This window comes from Castor canadensis, chromosome 1 (assembly GCF_047511655.1).
Source record: "Castor canadensis chromosome 1, mCasCan1.hap1v2, whole genome shotgun sequence".
Lineage (NCBI taxonomy): Eukaryota > Metazoa > Chordata > Mammalia > Rodentia > Castoridae > Castor > Castor canadensis.
In genome coordinates, this window is record NC_133386.1 from 181,157,653 (window position 1) to 181,171,178 (window position 13,526).

Sequence of the window (13,526 nt, forward strand, 5' to 3'; positions counted from 1 at the left end):
ACAGACCAGAGTTGTGGGTGGTCTTGGCCCTGAAGGAAGCCCTTGGAAGCTGTCATGATGCTGGTGGCTGTTAGATGTCTGCCTTTGTAGCCTTAGCAGACTTGGGGTCCTTTCAGTGTGTCTTAGATGGTGTGCCAGTCCTGCTGTGGAAGGATTCCCTGTGGTCAGTCACTTAAGGTCTTACACAGAAGGAAGGTTCTTTGTAATTGGAGGCTGGTGCCCTGAGAAAGACCAAAGTGTGAGTTATTTGTTCTTATTATGATTATTATGTAGGAGTCTTGTTTGGAGCCCAGAGCTGCTTTCTGAAGAAAGCTTAAATTATTCCTTTGTGCTCATCTATGAAGGACAGGATGCATCTCATGCTTGTATTCCAAAACAAAAATGTGTTATTTGATTTATTTTGAGTCATTGATTTACTGTAATGGTTTTGTTTTGCTCTGTTTTTTTTTTTTTCTCCCATGTTTCACGGAGGCTCGAATCAAATTCATAATATTTAAGAGACATTTCTGCCAAGGTTTTTCATGGAATCTCTATGTTCAAAATGGTCTCCTCCTCATCCTAGGAACTTTGGATGGCTTTGTCTTTGAACAGCGAGACATGAGGAGTCCCTGGTGATTGTAGCCTTGACCTCCCTATATCCTCAACTATGTGCTATCTGATTGGTCCCCAAGTAGCCCTTGACTTTCAGAGGCTCTGAATGGGCAAGTTCCTTATCTGATTTGTAAGACAAATATGTTGCATTTTTAAAAAGTTCTGTTCACGTCCCCTCTTTCTGTAGCTGAGGTGATAGAGAAATGCAGTTGAGGGGAGCCAGCTAAGTTCCAGAAACCTTAGGGATGAGGCTAGTCCTTATGCCTTCCTGTGAGGACAGAAAAGAGGCCTGAATGGCATAATCCCTGTGTGCTGTTACCTGTACAGGACACAGCACCATGTCAGCCATGGGAAACCAAGCATGAAACATCTGAATTGCTCATGGAGACCCCTTTGCCTTCACTCAGAGCCTTTAGCAAATCCAACTATCAGAAGCCTAATCACAATACATGCTCAGGGCAAATCGTTCTTCAGAGTACATCTCCCGCGACCCCAGGCCCTGATCCAGGAAGCCATTGAGATTTTCAAGCCTCACAGGCTGCTGTCAGAACTTTCCCCCTGGAGGAGTACCAGCACTTCTGTAGCAGTCTGTGAAATTCTGTTGGCCATTTTAGAGAACCATGCTAAAATAATTGATTATTTGGGAGCTTACCAAACTTTTGGAAGTGATGCAAAGTATATTGAAGCAACACACATGATAGAAAGAAAGAGAAAAGGAAAAGTCTTTTGTCAGGTAAGGAAACACAGCTATATTTTGAGGCTGCTTTGGGTCATTGTGGCTACCTTGACCGTTATCTTGGTGGAGGCTGCCATCTTGGAGCCTTCAGCTCTTCTAAGTATCCCTGTTTAATATATGCTTTCAAGCCTCAGTCATCACTAAGAGCCACAGAAGTCCCTGGTCTTCTGATTGCTGTGAGAATAAAAAAGATAGTAGCTATAGGTTGGACTTTTCCCCAAATGAGCTGTCTCCAGAGCAGTCAGTGAGGAGGAAGGCTTGGGGCTCATGGCACTTCGTGTGTACCTTTTACCAAGTCAGAGCAGCCATCTGCTAATCGCTCAGGCTGGTGAGGAAGCCTCCAAAATGGGGGATTGATATGCACTTGGCTCTGAGGTATGTTACTGCCCACCCTTGTATGATTGGCTAGGATGTCACCTCCTAGGGTCATATAGGATAGCAAGTCCCTTTGAAAGAACTTCCAATTTCTCCCCTTTGGATGTCTTTCAACTTACAAGTCTAGCGTTTATGTACATGAGGCTTCTTCAAAATTGTCTTTTTAAAAAAAAGACTTTCCACTTTTTGGGTCCTGGGACCTTAGCTCCCAAGATCCACCAGCTGAAATACTATTTTTACCACACCTGTCCCAGGAGACCAGAGCCAAAGGGATGTGTCAGGTGTCTCCCTCACAGGAGGCCTGCACTATTTTCTGTTGCTTTCTCCATTTGGGGATTTTCCCCTCTTCCTTACACCCTGGTTTTCCTTCCTAGGAGAGAAGCGGTTGCAGAGGGAGAAGTTTGAGCAGGCTCTGGATAGCCCAGAAGACCTGAGGGGTCCCATTCAGCTCCCCGTGTTGAGACAGGGCAAAAGTCCCTACAAGCGTGGCTTTGACGAGGGGGATGTGCACCCCCAGGCCAAAAAGAAGAAAATTGACCTCATTTTCAAGGACGTGCTGGAGGCGTCCCTGGAATCTGCAAATGTAGAAGCCCGCCAGCTGGCACTGAGTACCTCACTGGTCATCAGGAAAGTCCCCAGGTACCAGGACGATGCCTATAGTCGGTGTGCAGCAACCATGACCCATGGCATGCAGAACGTCAGCCGGACCCAAGGGGAAGGGGACTGGAAGATCCCCCAAGGGGTGGCTAAGGAGTCAGGACCACTGGAGGATGAAGAAGAGGAGCCTACATCGTTCAAGGCCGACAGTCCTGCTGAGGCCTCGCTTGCCTCGGACCCTCATGAGCTGCCCACCACCTCCTTTTGCCCTAACTGTATTCGCCTGAAGAAGAAGGTCCGGGAACTCCAGGCAGAACTAGACATGCTTAAGTCTGGGAAGCTGCCTGAGCCCCCGGTTCTGCCACCACAGGTACTGGAGCTCCCCGAGTTCTCAGATCCTGCAGGTAAGTCAGTGTGGATGAGGTCACTGTCGCAGGGAACAGTGCACACAGTGCACTGTGTGGAGGGTGGCCCCGAGGTCTCTGTTGGAGCCACCTGCCAGGAGACTTAAGGAGAGAAATGCAGGGGCAGACACCTCCGGTGGGAGCCCATGTCCTCAGGTGCCAGTGGCAGGCTGGCTTGCAGTTCTGGCTGGATGCTTCATGTCACCCCTGTATCCTCCTTGTCAATAAAGGAAGTTGCACTGCAGGAGGGGTGTGTGCTGTGTTTTTGACCCATTGCCTTTCTGTGGTGGTCCCACTGGCGTCCACCCCAAAGCCTGACTTCTTCCCCAACCCAGCTCCCAAGAAGGGAGTCTGACTAGGAGCTCTCACTGCACCCATACTCAGGCCAGGAACTCAAGCTCTGCCCACACAGTGCTAGCTCCTCAGTCTGGAGTTTAAGGACAGAGATCCTGGGGGTCCAGGACATCCAGCTGCATGCCTTTGCCCTTTTCTGCAGGCAGCCTGAATCTCTGAGTTGGGTGGCAGTTGGGGAAAGGATTTCAGTGTGCATGTGCAGCTAAGTCGGGCCGTTTCAGTAGCAGTTCCTCTCTTAGCCACACCCCTAGCACAAAGTGAGGTGGTACAGATATTCAAAGAAGGCATCTCAACGAAGCTGCCTTTTGACTCTGAAATCCCTTGGGGCCATTTCCAACCTGTCTTCACTCAAAGGCAGCAATTGTCCCCTGGCCACATCCTTGGTACAGGCGTCCCATCCTCCACGTATACCCTGGGAGTATTGGAGTGCCTTTCTCCCTCATCAGAACTCCTCTTCTGGCTTATGCTGTCCTGTTGATGTGGTATATTTCAATCCCCAAGCACCCTCAAGTGGAGGGTGAGAGCAGGCAGCCTGAAGCATGTTGGGTGGTGACTGAAGGCCACCATGGATAATCCACGGCGAGGAAAAGTCACATGTGGAGAACAAGAGTGCTTGTCAATAAATCCTAGGCTGGGATGTCATCCGTCCTGGGCTGCAGTGGACTTCTGACTCATGCCACATGGAACCCACTTTCAGGCAGTGGAAGTTGGAGAAGCTCATGTTGGAGAAGTCTGTGTTTTTTCCACTGGTGTAAATGTTTCTTTCCCATGTTTTCCAGCCTCAGAGAGCATGGTCTCCGGCCCCGCCATCATGGAGGATGACGACCAGGAGGTCGATTCAGCAGATGAATCTGTCTCCAATGATATGATGACTGCGGCCGACGAGCCCTCTAAGATGTCCTCTGCCACAGGGCGCCGAATCCGGCGCTTCAAGCAGGAGTGGCTGAAGAAGTTTTGGTTTCTGCGGTACTCCCCAACCCTGAATGAGATGTGGTGCCATGTCTGCCGCCAGTACACGGTGCAGTCCTCCCGCACCTCGGCCTTCATCATCGGCTCCAAGCAGTTTAAGATCCACACGATTAAGCTGCACAGCCAGAGCAACCTGCACAAGAAGTGCCTGCAGCTGTACAAGCTACGCATGCATCCTGAGAAGACAGAGGAGATGTGCCGAAACATGACCCTGCTCTTCAACACCGCCTACCACCTGGCCCTCGAGGGCAGGCCCTACCTGGACTTCCGGCCCCTGGCCGAGCTGCTGCGGAAGTGTGAGCTCAAGGTGGTGGACCAGTACATGAACGAGGGAGACTGCCAAATCCTCATCCATCACATCGCCCGGGCGCTCCGAGAGGACCTGGTGGAGCGCATCCGCCAGTCGCCTTGCCTCAGCATCATCCTGGATGGGCAGAGTGATGACCTGCTGGCCGACACAGTGGCCGTCTACGTGCAGTACACCAGCAGTGATGGGCCCCCAGCCACAGAGTTCTTGTCCCTGCAGGAGCTGGGTTTCTCCAGCACGGAAAGTTATCTTCAGGCACTTGACCGGGCCTTTGCTGGCCTGGGCATCCGACTGCAGGATGAGAAACCGACTGTTGGCCTGGGCGTGGACGGAGCTAACATCACCGCCAGTCTGCGGGCAAGCATGTTCATGACCATTCGTAAGACGCTGCCTTGGCTGCTGTGCCTGCCCTTCATGGTGCACCGGCCACACCTGGAGATCCTGGACGCCATCAGCGGGAAGGAGCTGCCCTGCCTGGAGGAGCTGGAAAACAACCTGAAGCAGCTGCTTAGCTTTTACCGCTACTCACCGCGCCTCATGTGTGAGTTGCGCTCCACGGCCTCCACCCTCTGCGAGGAGACTGAGTTCCTGGGGGACATCCGCGCTGTGAGGTGGATCATTGGTGAGCAGAATGTCCTTAATGCCCTCATCAAGGACTACTTGGAGGTGGTGGCCCACCTCAAGGATGTCAGTAGCCAGACGCAGCGGGCTGACGCCTCGGCCATCGCCTTGGCTCTGCTGCAGTTCCTCCTGGACTACCAGTCCATCAAGCTCATCTACTTCCTGCTGGACGTGATCGCTGTGCTTTCACGCCTGGCGTACGTCTTCCAGGGCGAGTACCTCCTGGTGTCCCAAGTGGATGACAAGATTGAAGAGGCCATCCAGGAGATCAGCCGGCTGGCTGATTCCCCTGGAGAGTACCTGCAGGAATTTGAAGAGAACTTCCGAGAGAGCTTCAATGGCATCGCCATGAAGAACCTCAGGGTGGCCGAAGCCAAGTTCCAGTCCATCAGGGAGAAGATCTGCCAGAAGACCCAGGTCATCCTGGCACAGAGGTTCGATTCTCGCAGCAGGATCTTCGTAAAAGCCTGCCAGGTGTTCGACCTGGCTGCCTGGCCCAGGAGCAGCGAGGAGCTCATGACCTTCGGCAAGGAGGACATGGTGCAGATATTTGACCATCTGGAAGCCATCCCTACCTTCTCCCGGGATGTCTGCCGGGAAGGGCTGGACCCCCGGGGAAGTCTGCTGATAGAGTGGCGGGAACTCAAGGCTGATTATTATACCAAAAATGGCTTCAAAGACCTCATCAACCATATCTGCAAATACAAGCAGAGGTTTCCACTCTTAAACAAGATCATCCAGGTCCTTAAAGTCCTCCCCACCTCCACCGCCTGCTGCGAGAAAGGCCGCAATGCCCTCCAGAGGGTCCGCAAAAACCACCGCTCCCGCCTGACCCTGGAGCAGCTCAGTGACCTATTGACAATCGCTGTAAACGGACCGCCCATCGCCAACTTTGATGCCAAGCGGGCGCTGGACAGCTGGTTTGAGGAGAAGTCTGGCAATAGTTATGCACTGTCGGCCGAGGTCCTCAGCAGGATGTCAGCACTGGAGCAGAAGCCCGTGCTGCAGACCCTGGACCATGGGTCTGAGTTCTACCCAGACATGTAGGGAGCCCGCGCTGCAGAGTTCACTAAGCTGTTGAATATTTTTTTAATCTATACTCATAAGCTTTGATATATTATATAAATATATTATATTATATATATATATATATATATATATATATAAACCCACACTGAAAAATTTTAAAAAACCAAGGTGACGCATCCACCGGAAGCTACTGGGAGCTTTCAGGAAGGAATAATGTTGGAAACTGACTTTTGTCTACATTTGGCAGCTTCAAACCTACGTGGCAACTCATTTCACTCACAGAAGCACGTGCAGGGGTCACGTGTATTTCCACCTAACGGTCAACCAACAACATAAGCTAAACTGACGGGTCTGTCATCACCTTTAGGTAGCTCGTTTTGTCTTTGTTTTCATTTGGGGATCGAGGGGGCTTGGGGTTGCAGTATGGGATTATGTTCTTGCCTTTGCTTTCTTCTTTATGGTTTTATGATTGGGGGGTTGGGGGGAAGGTGTTTGCCTACTCATGGATGTTCCTATCTGATTGCATCAGCTCTCTGGTTCCCACAGGGTGGGTTGTGCACCTGGACTGGAGGGTCTGGTCTTTCCTTCTTCCCCACCTGACTTCAGCTTGAGAGATTTTTATTCATATGCGATGAGGATTTTCTTTCGTTGTCCTACAAACATAAGTTTCAGTCAAACTGTGAACCCACCGCCCCTCCACCAAGGCCACCTGAAATCAGTTGGTGGTCAGTTCCCTCCTTCCAGACCCCTGGAGACTAAAGATATCACCTGTTACACTGAAGGCAACCTTGCCTTATGACCGAGCTTGAAATCTGGGGGAAGGGAGAAGGCGTGAGCTTTCTGCATTCTTGTTTTTACATGGTAGAGGGTAAAACAATACAATTCTATTCAGATCTAGTGCCATTGGGAAAAAGAAGAAAAGCCAAGAAATCCAGACCCCAATAGGGCAGTGATTTTTTGGCTAAAAACAAGTAAAATGAAAAGTATATATTCAATTTACATGAATTATTTATACTTTGTCTTTATAATCATTTAAGTGTTGGGGGTATTTTGTTTTCTTTTACTGATAAGAAGTACCTGCTATGTGGTTCAAGGGCAGGAGCTGTCAGTGCGAGTTGTGCCCTGGGTTTGGCATAACTCAAATGAGAGTCCCCAGAGAGGTCGTCCTCCTTTTGCCACAAGGCTGACGACATGCTCACGGCCTGGCAAGAAGGTCGTGAGAGACTGGGCCATGTTTCTACACCTGTGAACTCTTCCTTTTTTGAACAGGGTAGAGATGTCCTAAAGAAAAGGAGAAAACAGGAAGTAAGACAAGTTCTCAAGACACCAACCACACACACACACACACACACACACACACACACACACACACACACACACATATACATACACATACGCACACATGTGCACGTACACACACATGCACGCGCACACGCACACATACATGCACACACGCACACACACTAACGCACATACATACACACACCACAAGCACCATATAAGCTTTAGAAATGGCCACTTGCCCACTCCCTGGGGCAGGTAGTGGTTTAAGCTAGAGGAGTCTGATCAATGCCCTTTCATTCATTTAACTACCGGTATACCTCGCAAGGGAGCTTACAAAAAATGTGCGTGAGCTGTTAAACACCTCTGTTCATGTTTCTACGTCTGATTTGTGCACGCTTTATGTGCAGAGATCCTATAATGTCGATACAGGTCACCTTTGAGGGAGAGAGGAAGCTCTGAATTCCTTGTCTGTGTTCAGTTCTGCAGAGGGTGTTGAGATCCAGCAAGGCCCCCACACCCTCAAGCTGCTTGGCTCCCTCTAGGACAGTGGTAGCTTCCTTCCTTCTGGGTTTGTCTTGTCTCTGAGGCATCATGCCACTGTCAGGAACCATAGTGGAAATGTCACTAACACTGAACCCATTGCTGCCCCTTCCTGGTCCTGCGGTCCATCCCGTCATCCCTAAATCCCATCCCTCACCCCCTTGGTCTTGGTGCTAAGATAACTTTAGAATTATTGCTGCTAGTCAATCGCTTTTCATTATATAAATATATTATATATTATTTTTGAAATGTTTTTGTTTGTTTTCAACAGTGATGTAGCATGTTAAAAGAAAAAAAAAATGAAAAAAAAAAAAAAAAACAAAACCTGGGTCCCTCCAACTGTCCCACTGCCAGGCCTCATATGCTGCCTTTTTCAACAAGTCAATGCACCCCTGCCTGGTGACCCTCACCCACCCCAGCCACACGCACACTTACTTCCCCCTCCTCTGAGCAGGGAGCATTAGCAAGAACTCTCGGGGAAAGCCCCTTTCCAATGCTTGGAAATCCCCAGCCTCTTCCACTCTGGGCTAGTGTCTGTCCTACCCGCTCCTCCTGTCTGGGCCAAAGCCTACCTAAGGTCAAGTGCAATGCTGTTGTGAATGAAGCATAAGACCTCTCCCCCCCTGCCCAGCTCCTGCCTGGGAACCTTCTTCTCCCCTCACGCATACAGACTGAACATGGGGATTTTCACCAAACATCGGGGGTACCCAGCTGGGTAGAGAGCAGGGATGGCTGGCAAGGCAAGCCAAACAGGCAGAAACAGCAAGCTGGGGTCTTTTCTTCTTGCCAACAGTGGCCTTACACCTTATCCTCCTCTCTGTGCCTCCTCACCTGCTGCATGGGGCTCCTCTGCTGAGGCAGGGCCCAGGACCACCTATGTGAAACCAGGAGAGAATCTGTGTCTATCTGTCTGAGCACTGATCAAGGCCATATCTGTCTCCTCCCAAGAAACCATGGCCAAAATGAGTTGAAGCCTTCAGCTAGAGGGAAGAGATCTTTTGAGTCCGTGCAGGTCCCTGCTGTGAACCTCCTGAGTGATCTGGGAGCAAGGGAGTTGCCTCCGAGCCTAGAGGAGTGAGCTGCTCCAGCAGGACATGGCAGCAGGCCCCCATCTCTGTGACAGCCTCTGACCTCAGAGAAGCTGAACTCTCGGGTAGCTCAAATTTGGCAGGATGCCTCTAAAAGTCTGGGTGCTCATGGTTTCTGCTGAATTCAGCCAGGCCTAGGCTGTGGCAAATGCTCTATAGGCCACTTTATTTTGGGACAGGGAGTAACCAGGGAGCAATATGGGTGACACGCCACTTCAATTTACACAGGGTCTTTTCTCAGCCTGGAGGCTTGCTGGGAGGCTCAGAGCTTCCCCTCCGCCCCGTGAATTCTACTTGCGATTACCCGTGATTTCTGTCCCAGGTGTTTTCCAGGCCCCCACCTCCTTGAGAAGGGCTGAGCTGATGTTAGGATCTGGACAGGGAATCACATACCTGGCTAGCCTAATACCTTGGTTGATATAACAGACCTTGGTCACTTCAGATGAGATGTCCCTGTAACTCAGCCCCTGGTATAGGAATGACAGTGTAGACTTAGAATGAAATGTGTCTCTGGCACTGAGACTTGTCCTCTCTGGGCTGACTAACAATGACTTTCTTTGGCTCATGGAAAAGGTGAGAAATGAGATGAAGTTTGAAGCCCAGGTTTGTGGCCAATCCTGCCAAGCAGTTACATTGCAAAGTCTAGAGACCAGAAACCCTTACAATTAAAATGATGTGTTCTTTCTTCGTGGAGGCAGTTGAATATCTATTGCCACTTAGTGTCTGTGAAACAGGAGGACCGCCCAGCCGTGCCTCCAACTTGTGCTATCAGAGTCCCCAAGTGTTGCCTGCCTGGTGGGACAGGAGAGTCCAGGCATCAGAAACAGCAGCCTTTTGCCTTTTTCTTTTTCAATAACTGCCTGTAATATCTCACGATGCTAGGTGCATCGTATTTTCTCAACCTCTTGGGAATGTGAGCAGGATCGAGCTCCAGGACCCTTGCATGGCAAGTTGAGTCTATGGCCCAAGTAGGGGTTGGCACTTGTCCTCAACCCCTACTGCATGCTTTCAAGTTGAGTTGTCCTGATGAGCTCCCCTGTTTGACTCACTTATGCTGATCTTTGATTTGGAGAAAGGACCTTGTAATTGCTTAAAGCAGCATCTAAATAGTTTCTATTTGTTTGGAGGTGATGCCAAGAAAGAGGAAGCAAGGAAGAGCATGTAGAAGATGAACGTGATAGTGAAGAGACTGAAATGGGCCACAGATTTGGTTCAACCAGGACTGGGAGCTGGCATCACATTGGCTACCCACCTGGAGCCTGATGAGGTCTAGGAGGTGGCCTGATGGGCTGAGGTATAACTTCTCTTTTTCAGAGCCCTCTTCATCTTTCCTCCTGCCTTCTCAGAAATAGGAATTTTGTATCTAGATCTGCTTTGAGTTTATGGTCTGGGTTAATTACCCAGTAGGTTTGTGCTTTTTCTTGGTCTGTACGTTTTGGCAGAAGCTCCAGCCACTCTGGATCTCACACATACCTGGTTCCCTTCAAGAGGCAGCTTAGCCAGGCCCGACTGGGTATATCCTGCCCACGCTCCAGGCCCAGCTTTCATAGGAGGAGGGGGCAGAGGGCAGTGGAGCTATGAAAGCCCCTTCCAGAGGCCACACTGGGTTCTAACTGGACTGCCTTCTCCAGCTCTTGGGAGAAAGTATGTCAAGAAATGAGCAAGGCCCTTCTGCATAAAGGGAGGCCTTTCTCATGTCCTCTGTTGGTCAAGTGATGGAGCTGTGATATTAAGGAGCCTTGAGGTGGTCTTTGCATGTTAGCCAGAGGGAGAAAAAGTACCCTTTTGGGAGGAAAATGGTATGGCCCTCTTCTTCCATCTGCCCCCCCCCCAGTCCCTTCAAGTGGTATCACCCTGGGAATACCTATGCAATCCAGTCTCCCTGGGAGACCATGCATGGAAGCAGGGGTATGTGCAGTGTAAAATCCTGATGCTACAGCATATATATTGTATATATGACATATACAGTACGTATCCACACAGAGTAAGAGAGTAAATCACGTCTATATAGCTATAAATAATATCCTATATATTTATACATTTCTATGTTTTAAATAGATATAAAATAGAGTCTATAGAGCTGAAAGAGCAGCGGAGAGTCTGGTGCTGTGTTGTGCAAAGGGGGAGGAGGCAGGGCCTTCAAGGGGAGATGGGGTTGCTCAGCAGGCAGGGTTTGCTGGCAGTAGGCCCTCCTACCTGGGGTGTTGGAGAGCAGGGTGGCTGGGTCCCAGCTCTCCCCGTGCACTTTCTCTCCTTTTCCACAAACCTGGTCTGAGGTTGGAAGGAGATACCCCCTGAGCTCCAGCTGAAGTGCTCCCTTCCTCCCACCACCACAAGCCTATGCTTGGGTGGTCACTGTTGCTTGGCAATAGGGTGTAAAATGACCCCTGGTGGAGGGACCACTGCACAAACACCCCAACACCCTCCCCCACCAAGAACGAGCAACATTGATGGCAAAAGGTGCACATGGGACCAAGAGTGGTCCAGGAAAGATACTACCCCTTCCCCTTGGATGCTTCTGCTGCCCGCTGGAGGTCAAGTCTCCAAAGTACAGCAGTCTGCTGCCTCCCTCACCCCTCAACCACTGTCACCAGGGCAGCTTGGGCATCACCAGGCTCCCAGCCAGGGTAGGGGACATCTGCTACCAGGGAAGGGTAGGAGAAACATATCCACACCCTCAGAAATTCAATGGCAACTCAACTTTGGAAGCAGGGCCTTGGCCCAGCCCATTCTGCGCAGCTGTGGCTGCTGGCTGTACTCGGGACGATGGTGTTTCCAGCCCTGCGGAGGCCCAGCAGCCCTGCCCACCTCCGCTGCAACAGCAGCTTAGTTCACATACACTGTTTGGATTCTGTGACTCCACGCCCAAGCCGGCGCACTTCCTCTGTGAAGGGCGCCTTCCTCAGCTTGCCCCAGCTCCCACCCTGAGCTGGGTGGCCCTGTCTAGGGGCTGCAATGGCTCTAATTAGCTGGCAGCATGACGAGGGGCTTATAAAGCCCTGACGGGAGTCAGAACCCGTTTGCTTCCAGGTTCCTCTCTGTCATTTCTCTCCCCTGGAGGTAAGAAAGGGGGTCTGATGGGCTACAGATGGTGGGAGATGGTCTCCAGACCAGCCTCTGCCTTTGGACTCCACAGAGGCACTCGTTCCCCATCCTGAGCCTCCTCTGGCCCTTTCCTACTCTTCCTCACCATCCTACCAACGTACCTCAGTCTCCAGCAGATCCCCCCATACCACAGTCAGGGGCGGGGTCTGCTCTGCCAATGCCCACCTCCTTGAGCCACAGCTAGCTGCCACCCGGGTCAGAGCACCTTCCAGTGCCTGGCTCAAGAGAGCCCAGGCCCTGGCCCGAGCCTTCCTCCCATCGCAGCAGGTCAGCACCGGGCCAGGGGATGGGCATCCCCAGTAGCAATCCCACAATGCACTGTACCTCAGAGAGAGAGCATGCCATGGGGCATCCAGGGCACCGGGCCTCCAAGCAGAGGAGGATACCGGCTCCAGCACTGCTCACAAGACAAAGGCCAGGCTGTCCTCAGTCTTGACTTTTGTCTCTTGGGGAGAACCAGAAGTCTGATTCTGGGGCTTTAGCCCTGTCTCTCTCCTCTCCACCCCCACGCTGCTGAACCATTTTCATTTCAATCACAAAGGAAAAATAAAGTGGGGGTGGGGGGAAATACCTAGGAGTCTATTATCACATACATATTAATGTGTTAATACTTTCTTTCTTAAAAAACTCTTAATGTTATTATTTTGCAGACTACGCTTTATAGTACCTGTGTGACGGGGCCTAGAACACTGGATACACATAGAGCTATGTTGGTTTATCATAATATGTACGCAGAAACTTCCTTTTGTCATATTATCCTTGTAATGTAAGTAAGATTGTTAATAAAAGCATTTAAATTTACTCACCAAAATCGAATCTTTGCCTCATTGCCTGTGTTCTGGATGATTCCTATAGATCCTGTCACAAGGGCTCAGGTGGGAGAGTAGGAGCCTGTCTGGTGTCAGGTTAGAAGGAACTGTTTAGCCACTTCCTGCTGCGCTGATTGTCTCCCATTGGAGTCTACTGCCTGCAGGTAACTGAACAAGTGCCTCCTCCATCAATCAGACCAAAGGAGATGTGGCCAAATTCTTTGAAAACAAAATGTCTGCCTCCTATGCCCTTATCCTACGAGTGCCTCTTTGAGGAAGACTTTTCAGAAGAACTGTTGCTCTGATTCTCTCTCTGGTGGCCTTTCACGATTCCCCACTTGCAGGCCTGGTCCCTGGTTAAGGTCTTCCCTCATGGTTTGCTAGTGGTGCTGCTGTGGGGTGGGTGATGAGTGAAGTTTCGCCCACGCTGTAGAGAATGGGCATTCAGCAGAGACGCTGGTAACACGGAGATGCTGAAGCCTCCCCACTATCACTCCCGCTCCCCATCTAGCTTCCTCTCAGGGCTCTTTCCTCTCTTTTCTCCTCACCTCTGCTTTCTTAGTGTGTGCCAGTCATTTTCCCCACCCCCCCTTCCCATTGGTCACTTAGAGGCTTCCTGTTGTGAAAGGCACTCCGTGGCCCCATAGAATGTTCTAGTTCTCTTCCCAGAAGAATGGGAGAGGAAAAAGCAAAGGGGCTCAACTATCCATATCTAAC

The 13,526-nt window shown here is 50.6% G+C and overlaps 1 protein-coding gene across 5 annotated transcripts in view; it reads left to right on the forward strand.

Annotated features, from left to right (window-relative positions):
- Prdm11 (PR/SET domain 11) overlaps positions 1–12,801 on the forward strand; it is a 78,472-nt gene extending 65,671 nt beyond the window's left edge. For 3 of the 5 annotated variants that reach the window (XM_074044667.1, XM_020176424.2, XM_074044666.1), the window contains exons 7-8: positions 2,077–2,703; positions 3,837–12,801. In XM_074044667.1, the coding sequence (XP_073900768.1) occupies positions 2,077–2,703; positions 3,837–6,001 (2,792 nt within the window). In that variant the 3' untranslated portion in view covers positions 6,002–12,801. The remainder of the gene's footprint in view (positions 1–2,076; positions 2,704–3,836) is intronic. The other 2 variants (XR_012437225.1, XM_074044668.1) reach the window with 2 other exon arrangements.
- Positions 12,802–13,526: the final 725 nt, after the last annotated feature.